Below are 12037 nucleotides of genomic sequence, written 5' to 3' on the forward strand. Positions count from 1 at the left end.
GGGAAATACATCGATTTCCTACCTCGTATTATTTGATATGATCTGATAACATATTCTGTGTCATGGCAGAGATGACCCCATTACAAAGAGAATAGACCTTCCCGTAGTAATAGATGTAGTGTCGAAAGCATAGCAGGACGCGGGGAGTAAAAATAGGAGAGGTAGGGGAAAATATGATGCAAAGTTCCTCAAAACATAACATGAAGGTTGACCTTCTGCCATTGTCTCACGCATTCTATAAAAAGTTTTGTTTAAAGCATTTTTAACCGCTGTAGTTATTTCGTTCAGGATTATCCCGGTTATCAGAAGAGAAGTAGATCCATCTACGAAATGCATTCTTATTATCTTTATTTTTTCATTATTTTTCACACCGGATCAATTTTACAGGCAGAGGTAAGCGATGGAGTACGTTTTTTAAATATTACTTAAAAACAGATAAGAAGTAAATTAATATATTGCAATAGTTGGAATGAATAAAACTTAAAATAAGTTAAGTTACGACATCTGCGACAGGAAATTTTGTCGTAGTTTACTGAAAATAATTTAACTTTGCTTATATTTTCACATAATATTTAATACTAAAGAAAGCGTCTGTAAATTTATTATCAAAGATTTGATTTTATCAGAAAATAACAACGGAATTATTCATGTAAAATAATAAATGGATTTGTCCATACCGATAAAATAAAAATAGAATTTGGTGAAAAATTACGAGTCGATAACAATAAATTTATTGTATAAGAAACAAGATTTTGTTTTCCATTAATTAAAAATAACGGTGACATCTATAATTAATTCTATGAGTTTTTACATTACTAAGGGAGTATTAATGAAATGGATAAAAAATTACCTTTTGTCATATACAATAAACGATGTATACGAATATCGTTATTATAATTAAAAATGTTTCTTTTTACTTCCTTGTACAAAGTAAAGGAAGTATTGTGATCGCGAAAAATTTCGGTTTACAGATTTCACCGGAAATATCCATTTTGACTAGTTTCGGCGTGACGTCTGTACGTATGTGTGTAACTCGCGTAACTCAAAAGCCGTAGGATGTTAAAATTCTGGATTTAGAACTGTTGTAATATCAAGTTGTGCCCCTCCCCTTTTGATTGCAATCGTCTGAATCAACAGTGTCTAAAAAAGCCCAAGATCCCAAAACATTTGGATTTTGGACTTTTTCTTAATTCAGTAACAAACCCTCATTGAGAGCTTTTCAACGATTTTTCATAAATGGTACTTGTTTTCATTGGTTCCAGAATTATAGCCAAATAAAATTTTAATTAATGAAATATTTGGATCTTACAAGAGAAAGCATGTAGGTTCGAATCAGATTTCACCTCCTTTTTTTTTAACTTATTTTTTAATTTAAATATATTGATTTATTAATAATTATTAATTAACCCGTGATTATAAAAAATTTTTTACAATAATTAATAATTCAATAACAATAAAAACAATTTATATATTAAAAAAATCACAAGTTATTAGTGAAATAAAAGTTGATGTACTTTTAAAAATGTGAATATTTAATAGGCATTATTACATATATGCATATGTAATAGATTTGATGTAACATCTGGATTATGTTATTAATCGAAAATTATAATTTAGAATTGTATTATTTTTGGATTTTCTAGTTTAATTTATGTTTAATTTTATTTAATTATTTTGGAATTTCTGTTTAATTTTATCTACATTAAAGTTAACTACAGAGTGACTGAAAAGTAGACCCTCGCAAGAACAACATATACACTGAGGCATACATGCCCGATCTTTAATAAATTGCAAGAAATTCTTATCTTTTAGTTCATTACCCTTGTGACATTGTCGAACAATATTCTCCCTAAGTCGGAGTTGATCGTCATTTCATTTATTTCTTTTCTGTTGCCAATCATTTAATCGCTTTTTGGTTTGATATAATTCGTCTGATCTTAATTTGTGTACACGTTCTCTAGTTTTCAGATTTTCCCTCTCTTTGTATTCATCATCTTCTCTTAATCTTTTTATTCTTTCCTTGATATTAACGTTTTCTTCCTCTTTATATTTATCATATTCTCTTAAATTTTTATTCTTTTTTTGTTTACAGCATTTTCTTCCTGTTTATTTTTGTTTGGTTTGCAACATTTTCTTCCTTTTTATTCTGTCTGTGTTTTTAACATTTTCTGATCTAGTAATACGATTAATAAAGAGACTTTTAATCTGTCTTAATATTTCATGTAAGATTGTTGCATTAATAATTGTATAAATATTTGATATTAATAAAATATAATAATTCAGCAATTGTATAACTGTCCACTTTGTTAAAGAATTGGAGGAACGTAACTCACTTTCAAATGAAATGAGTTTAAATGAAGTGCAGCAAAAAATGTGTATATGTAATTTAATAGCCGTACAAGGAAGTTATGTGGTGTCCACATCAGATTTTTTTGTTTTGTATTAAAAGTTGGGAAGTAACGTATTATACATACGCGCACGCGCATACACACACACACACACACACACACACACACACATAGCCGAAACGGCATTATGTACATATATAATATATATTTATAAAAACAAAATTCTATATAATTTACATTTTAATTTATATATATATATATATATTATTTTCATTTTTTTTTAATGATAATATAATTAAAAACACTTGTTTTAATTTGAGCAGCCATCTGTAAATGTAATTATTGTAGCATATGATTACAATAACAACACACAGAGTAATAACTACTACTAACTGTGAACTAAATTTTAATTAGCTTACACTCCTAGCTCCTCACTGTTTTACTTTTTTTTCTTAATTCTCTCCTATTTTAAAACAAGTTAAAACTTTAATAACGAATAAGTTAATACAAACAGCAATTATAAAATAACTACTAAAAGTTTTTAAACGTTTATTAATTTACCTCACTGTTACTAGGAAACCCAGTTCCATTGATATTATTGTACTTTTCAGAATAATTAATTTATTTGTTATGATTGCCATCAAGAACTGGAATCGTTATAAGTTCGTTAGTCTAGGAATTAGTCTAGGAATCGAATCCGAAGTCTGTATCCGATGGAAGAGAAGTTAGTATCCTAACTTACATCTGTACAATAAGCGTTTCTCCTAATAAAATAATACTAATGATAATGTAATCACTCAGTAAAGAAACAACAGAAATCTCCAAGAAAATATTAACAGAATAAAAGCTGCAGTATTTAAAGAAATTGTTATCAGATGAGAAATAGCCCTTTTGGATTGTGTTATTTGTAATCACAAAGTAATCTATTCAGGTTATTTAGAAATCATAAAGTTTTAAGTTCTTGTTTTATTTATAATCTGCGTGTTCGCTTCGATTTCGTAAATCTTCTACAAAATATTACAGAAGCTCAACCGCAAAAAAGATTTAAAAAAAAAATCAACTTATTTTTAGTTTTTATTTTAAACGACTTCGTTATAAATTCTTCCATAAATTGAATTACTATAGCGTAAAGTTTAACTAAAGACATACAAAGCTGTAAATAAATAGGATCGTTTAAAAAAAAAATATATAAAATTTTAATTTTTTTTTTGATAAAAACAAATTGTCATACGCATACAAATGTACTTCACATTGTGGAAATTTTTATGCATTCAGAATTAAAAAAATTTTTTTGTTTCTATAAAATAAAATTTAGCGATAAAAATTTTTAACGTTCATAAAAAAATGTATATATTTTTTTAAGTACGTCAACCGTTACTTTAATTTAGACATATATGTCAAAAATAATTTTTTTTAATAATAACAAATAAACATTTAAAACCTCTCCGACGTCATGGTATATTGTTTACCATAAATAATTGTTTAGTCTGGCGATTTGTATACGGCTTCAGAGATAGATGAATTCTCTTATTTTTCATATTTTCTACATAATTCAATTTTCAATTTTTCTTGCTTTAGAAAAATGTGTTTTCAATTATTTTTATCTTAAAAAAAAAAATGTAGGTCATAACAAAAATTATAGGATATACAATTCGAAAAAATGTATTACTAGTACTTCGAAAACGTTTTAGAAATTGGGTATTTAATATTTTGGTAAGTCGTGTATTATTTATTGAATAAATCATCATGTATTTTATATAAAAAATTATATAAAATTGTTGAAACAAGTTTAATAATAATTGAAATTTTATGTAAAAGTTAATTAATTAAATTTTAAAAAATAAACTTTGAACACTGATTTAAAGCAGAGATGACTTAAAAAAAAAAAAAAAATAGAATACAAAATTTAATAAACATCTAATTACGAAGATAACGATCATTACCTTAAATTTAAGTAGTCTAATTGTCATTAAATAAAATTTAAAAAATTATTTTCCTCTTCTTAGTTGTTCTTACGAGGTGGTAAAATTTCTAGTCCAATAAATGTGTAGATAAAAGGTGAAAATATTGACGATGCTTTGTTATATTTTTACTCTACCAAACACCAGAAGGAGGATAGGTGTTCATGTGTTTCCAGAACGGTGGCACTAATTGTTTAAAATAATTATTATTTTCCTAGCGTAAAAATGTCTGATAAAATATTATCAAACATTTATTTCACCATCTATGAGATTTTATAAAAATAAACGTGTGCATCCTACATCCTCGATTATGTGTTACATTTTTTTTCTAATCTTTGATTCATAACACAGCTCTATAATCCTCTACACAAATTTTAAAATCATTATATTAACTTTGTAAGGCTTAAATGTAACATGATGATATAAGCCCATCTCCCTTGTCCTTCTTTTTATAAGATTTTAGTCGTAAACTTCTTTTTAATTTTTCTTAAAGATTTCTTCATTTCGTATTTTATAAACCCTTATCATTTTTAACACTTTCTCTGTAACAAGACCTTTTTTTAAAAGACTTTAATCATTTTTCTGGTATTTTATCTCTATATTTAGTTGTCCGTAAACATTCCGTATATATATATATATATATATATATATATATATTTTTTTTTTTTAAATAATGTATCATAAGCATAAATTCATAATGTATCATACGCATAAATGTGTTAAGCATAAATTCAAGAATTTATGCTTAACGCGAACAGGTTTTTTCTGTTAAAATGTTATCTGACCTGTGTTAGGCTTCTTTTTATTCCTAATTCGACTATCCGTTGCAATTTTCACTTAAATTAGAAAATTATCTCGTTCCTAACATAGTATTATTCTGTCTTATTATTTAATGCAACACAGCTAACGTAAATACTAAAAAAATATCTTCATTAGATCATATACAAATATTGAATGTATAATAAAAATGACTATTTACTCTTTTAATAACAGTATTTAGTGTTTTATCTTTTCTCTACAAACTGACGTTCAGATAAATATTTATTATATTAATCAGATTTTTTTCAGCACCCGGTGCTAGATACAGAATTCAGTCACAGTCGATAATGATTTGTTGAAAATTTTGTTTGTTATTGTACAATCGAATCAAATTAATAAATTTTAGTTTAAAGTTTTTTCAGCCACTTAAAAATTTTCAAAAAGGTTTTCGTGCCGGCGTATAGCCCTATTATTATACTTCCTAATTTTTAAAAATATTTTCAGAAACTTGTAAATTATAATGTCAATATTGTATTCCTTTAATTTGGAAGTTTTCCATTGATTTATAGAAATGTTTATTCTATTTAAAGACATAATATTAAAATAAATAAAACAAAAAAAAAATAAATAAAAAATAAATAAATTCCTACTAAAAAATTACAGTTGAGAAGTAAATCCAATCTTAGAATTATTTCGGATTATAGGAATTTTAAAGATGATATTCATATCCATGATTTACAAGGATATTTTTATTTTTTTTATAACTTTTAATTTCTTTCTTTTATAGGATAAAATTCCACATCGCAAACATTCTGGATGAAATAATATTAATTTTAAAAGGAATAAATTATTAAGTTCAAAATTAGCCAAATATGGAAATATATAATTACATACGTAGTAGCTTTCCGCATTGATAAATTACTATCATATTTGGTTACTAATCATGAAAATCTAGCGTTATAAAGGAGGTTCCTTTATGAACATTTGATATATTTTAATGCTATAACTTTTGAATTACATTTTTCAATTTTTTTTTGTCATCTTGTTTCAGAATCTGTGCTACAGCTTAATAATTATGCTATACCTCTTGACATTTTAATTTCACATAATGATTTATTTTTTAATAAAATCCGTTTACATACGGAACTTCGTTTTCATGTAATTATATAATAACACTGGAATAAAGAAGAAGGTTAATGTCATGGAAACTCCTACAATACTTACTTACATATACTATAACTTGTCAAAATTAGACTATTCTCAGTCGGTCGAGCACTTGATTTGCATTTTAATGGATTTCTGTCCCTTGTGTGAGCGCGAACGCGCATAATCTACACGTGGCTGGGTTCAATCGTAGCATTTCGTTTTGTCTGCTTGCCTTATGCAGTCGTAGCAATCCTATCTGTATGCATGTCGTTATGGTTTGTCGGTAGGCTCACTTATTTATTCAGTAATAAAATGCAATCAACTATTAATATTACCACCATTTTTAAATACATTTCTTGAAAATCAAAGTTAATTTTTTTTCGTAAATTTTATCACTTTTTTAAGCTTACGAAAATGTGTATATTTTATTTAAATATATGTCTATAATTACATATGTATTAATTTTTTAATAGAAAAATAAGTTACAACTGAATGAACAAATAAAAACGCTGAAAATATTAACCAGCAAAAACTAGTAATATCAGTATGATCTATTAAAACTGATTTATTCAAATGAGTATGAATTATTTTTGAGACATGATTCTACTGACTTTAAATCTTTAAAATGTTTTTTGAAATTTTAATATCGAGTTATTAGCTACCGAACTGTATGTACAGGACAATCTGCTAGTATTTAAGACTTCAACTTCTAGTCTCTTTACTAGAAAAGAAACATTTGAAAATTATGATTTTCAGTGCCGTTATTTTGCACAGCTATCATCGATAAATAATGGTAAAGACCAAAATAGTATATCAACTATTGTAGAAATTTAAATTTAATCTACTTTAATAGTGAATATTGTAGAAATTCACAAATTTCAAACTTCCATAATTTTTAACGAATAGTCTTCGAGTATCATTCTTTAATTCATTATCACTTGAACATGAACGAATACTTCCGTCTTTATAAAATATGTAGACAATTTACAATCATTTTTCCCCAAAATGGCAATACGGTCCGAGACGAAATAAGTAAATGTAATAGATGATATCAATCAGTTTGCTGTTATATGTATATTACCTAGAAAGAATCAAATTACACTGTTGTTGTTCTTACAGCAATTAAGTAAGATTAGAAAAAGCAAAGTAACATTAAAATAGCTTTGTTTAAAATCTATTCTCTCACACTTATGAGAATTTATTTGATTTTTGTGTGTTATGATGTGTTGAGGATTATCCTTTAATACAATATAAAAAAATATTGCTCAGTCTCTAATAAATTTATACAGAAAATAACTGAAGACAGTTTTTAAAAAATGTACTGGATTAGATGTTACTGGTTTTCTAAAAGTAGAAAAACATCTTTATGCTAAAGTAAGAAATAATTTGATATTATTGTTAGCTGCCGAACTTGAAATCAAAAAGAGTCTTACAATACAGCCTTTACACGTAAAAATGTGATTGCTATAAAAAATCTATATGTTTTAGGTTTCAGTTTTTTTTTACAATTTATAAATGCAGGTAGAAATTTTGTATTGTTTCATAAATGTCTTTTTTAATTATTTTAAATACTTTTATGTTTTGATTTTATATTTCAGTTTACTAATTACTTTAAAACTACAAATGATCATTGTTTTTTTTACAATACTGCTCATTCAGTGCTAGATTTTTACTTTTTATAAAGATTTTTTGAGGGTTCTCGTTGTTATTTTATCCCAATAACCGATTAGTGTAATCGATAGTAAAATTGTAAAACTTACTGCTTAATGTACAGAACATAAGATTTAAAAGTGATTATTTTGTAAAGACTCATACCTTACATTACATACTTACTTTAATGATTTTTATTTAGATATGTTTAATAATAGCCGTACACTTCCTAATATTACGTAATTTTGTTAAAGAAACGACCAAATCTTCCTTCATCCAACGTTCAACTTCATTACAACGATACGAATCAACTGACTACAGTGGTTACGCTTTTGATTGATATTCATAACAGCAGCAACGTTGAAACAACAGTACAAAACCAATCGCCTTCAGATACTGATGATGCTGAAGTAATCTCTTCATTTGCCGATATTGTATCCAGTGAACCCTGCAACTGTGGTTAGTATATTTTATTTCTAATTTAATCAGATTCAATTTAGGTATAATCATTTTAGAAAATTACGTATTGTTAACGTCTAATTAGGATTTATGTAACCTTTACAGTACTTATTTATTATCGCTTAATATTATGAAGAAAAGTTTGTTTTTGAAAACAGATATTATGCAATTATTTGCTTTAAATTTTATTAAAGAAACAAAAATCAAGTAAATGTAGGATAATCAAAACTTGCTTATAATAAATATTCATACTCGAAAACGATTTTTAAGAAAACTGTCAAAAATATATAAACTGGAAAAACAAAGTTAGGATAGTCTGTAGCTGTAAATGTCTATTTGGATGAGTCTGTTAGAGTGTCTATCTGTCATCATTTGACAAGGTCAGTGTTTGCCGACAATTTAAAGATAGTAGATTATTAGCCACTACTACTTCCTTACTGGAAGGAAAATTTAAAGGAAAGTAATAATAATAATATAAGGCTTTAGACCTAACAGGTCATGCCCGGAACAGATCTTCACTCTGATAACGATAATCAAAATTAAAAACAACAGAAGCAAAACCATGATCTGCACATTTGTAGATTTATAAATAGCCTAAGACTCCGTAGACCGACAATCTCTTTTCAAAACTCTAGAAGAGAGAGAACTAGATCAGGAAACTCGAAGATTAATAGGACAAACATTAACTGGGACTAAATCTAAAATAAAATTTATGGGTGAAATCTCAGAACCCTTTGAAATTAAGACGGGAGTGAGACAAGGGGATGGACTCTCCCCGCTGCTATTTAACATCACATTGGACAAAGTGATGAAAGAGTGGGAAGATACACTCAAACAACAAAAATACTGGAAACCGATTTCATTGGGATTCGCAAAATTAAATTTAAGTATCCCTTGCCTGGCATTTTCAGACGATTTGGCAATCCTTACGGAAGACGAACGGACTGCGATAAAACAAATAGAAACATTCAAGCAACGTGCAGAAAAAGTGGGACTACAAATTTCGTTTGAAAAAACAGTGTTCATCTGCTCCAGAATAGAAATCCCAAATTTAAACACAAAATATGGAGTAATAAATAAAGTCCCTCACTTTAAGTACATTGGAGAATTTATTACGCCGAACAGCTTTGGAAACCAAGTCAATTGGACCGTCTGCAGAAGGTCAGGAAAGCTCTAGGTTTAATGCAAAATCTCTACAGCCAGAAATCTCTCTCGCGCCAAACGAAAATCCGGCATTACAACACAGTTATTAAACCCACAGCATTATATTCCAGTAACACATTGACCTTAAATAGGAAAACCAAAATAGAAAAAATAAAGAAATAGGAAAGGAAGATTATAAGGAAAATATTGGGACCGAAACAAACTGAAGAAAGTTACAGATTTCAACCGAACGAAATTATTAAAACCTACACTTATATCGAAATTGACATAAGGAAAAGACGAATGAAATTCTTTGGATTCCTTTGCAGGCTGCGGAAAACCGTCTGACCAAAAGAATAATTGCGTACTTAACATCATTAAAAGTTGCAATCCCCTGGCTCACAGAAACACGAAAAGATTTAGAACACTCCGGAATTACGCTGGAATGGATCACAGACAGAAACACATATAGAAATAAAACAAATAAATAGGAAGTTAAACCAGAAGCGCCGAAGCCTAAACAGCATCGTCCGAAATGGTCTGAAGAACGGAAGAAGGCCTTTTCTGAAAGAATGAAAGAATTTTGGAGGGAAAAGAAGAATGCCAAGCAAAAGAGATATGAATCATGAATGCTCAACGTCTTCTATTGGGAAGTTCTTGACTTATAATAATATTAATAACATAACTATCACGATGAATTGTGAAGGATAAAAATGAAAATAAGTATTAGTAGGATTCGATAATAAGCTGGATACTTTCTAAAACAAAATGTCAAGATTAAAAGTTCTTCTACTGAACAAGTAACAACGGTTTCATATTTGGGAATTACACTGAGAAAAAAATGAAAGATTGAATCGGCCAGAATAAAGTGATAGAAGAGCTGGCTCTACATCTTTTTAGTGATTTGAAAGGAAAGTTTACTGGAAAAGAGGTATTTACCAAGGAGAGGCATTTACCAAGATGCATGTATAGAAATCCACTATTGCCTCGTTTGTAACATACGGTTGCTAATGTTAGAGTTTGACCCAGAAGCGCAACAGCAGTATACGGGTGTTACAAATGTGCCAGCTTAGAAAAGTATATAATAAACTAGAATTGACTTAATACGTAATGAGAATTATCAAAATAGCAAACGTTTTGAAGAGTTGGTTACGGCTGAAGAAAATTAGCTTAGATGGCTCGATTACCTGCTGTAGATGAACCGTGAAAGATTACTTTTTTGGGAGTTATGAGTGTGACTAGAGGAAGAATCGCGAAGAAGGGGCTCTAATAGATATTAGAAAGATAGTGTGAAAAGAATTTTTATGGGAATAGAGTAGAGAAGGACAAGAAGATTAGTTGAGAATCGGTATATTCGAAATGTTCTTCCATGCACTTTTATTTTATATTCCTTTTTAAGGATTATAGAACTTAATTTTTTGAATTGAAAAAAAAAATTAACCCATTTTACTTTCATAAAGCAATCGTATACACACTGTTACATGATTAAAAATCGCTTGATACGTATTTTATAAAATTCATACTGTAGCTCTTGACCTGTAGGGGAACAAGTAATCATACAATCATATTCTCTCTTAGCTTTGTATATTCGTATATATATATATATATATATATATATATATATATATATACATACACATTTATTTAATATTAATACAATTTTTATTATAACAAATATTATATCATGTTAACAACCCTGAATAGTTGTTTGATCATATTATATACAGCTGTTGATCTCGACAAATAAAAAATTCAAAATTTTAAATGAAATTATTATTCTTCAATGGCTATTTCCAATCTGAATAAACCTGTTATCAAAAATAATGTGATATTCTTCCTCTTTTTTTTGTACTGAATATTCTATTTGTTTTATGATTAAACATATGTTTTTTTCCTCTGGGACCAACGTTAGGTATTGCTTCAGAGAATGAGATGAATGACAAGTAGCGTGTGAAAATGTCATGCTTGACCGGGATTCGAACTCGGGACCTGCGGATGAAAGGCCGAGACGCTACTAATCGCGTCAAGGAGGCCGCCTAAAACACATGCATTAATAGTAGTAGATTATGCAACGAGCCTACAATGATAGCCATCAATGGCCATTGTAGAGAGTTGCATACCGTATTTTTTCTGACTGTGAAAATATTGGGATTATTTAATTCAACGATAAAATACACTGTTTACGGAATATTTTTTTTTTAAATTCTTCAAAAAATACATTACACAACATACCGTATTTATTCGAGTAACCCCCGCCACCGAATAAGCCCCGCACCTCGATTTTCCGGACCCAAAATCTAAAAAAAAAAATCTAGTATATACCGGTATTTTAAAGTGCAACAGATAAAAAAATATGTAAATACGAAAGTATTCAGAAAGTAAAGGATTTAACTCATTCATTTAAATTACAATATTAATAATTAATTACCATAAGTACTAGTATAGTTCAGAATCGGTAGGCCAGTAAAACGAAAAGAAAGTATCATGTTGAAAAGGATCATTTCAATACACTTTTTAATATGGGATTTTATTTTTAATTAATCACTGTCACTGGCAGTCTCCACGTCACTC

General features: G+C 28.1%; 1 protein-coding gene across 1 annotated transcript in view; it reads left to right on the forward strand.

Moving 5' to 3' along the window:
- The first annotated feature begins 264 nt into the window (after positions 1-264).
- Positions 265-12037, forward strand: part of LOC142334468 (trypsin-like) — a 28373-nt gene continuing 16600 nt past the window's right edge. Inside the window, exons 1-2 of the mRNA XM_075382528.1 lie at positions 265-393; positions 8119-8323. Coding sequence (XP_075238643.1) covers positions 331-393; positions 8119-8323 — 268 coding nt within the window. The 5' untranslated portion in view covers positions 265-330. The remainder of the gene's footprint in view (positions 394-8118; positions 8324-12037) is intronic.

The sequence above is a fragment of the Lycorma delicatula genome, chromosome 1 (genome assembly GCF_047948215.1).
Source record: "Lycorma delicatula isolate Av1 chromosome 1, ASM4794821v1, whole genome shotgun sequence".
Lineage (NCBI taxonomy): Eukaryota > Metazoa > Arthropoda > Insecta > Hemiptera > Fulgoridae > Lycorma > Lycorma delicatula.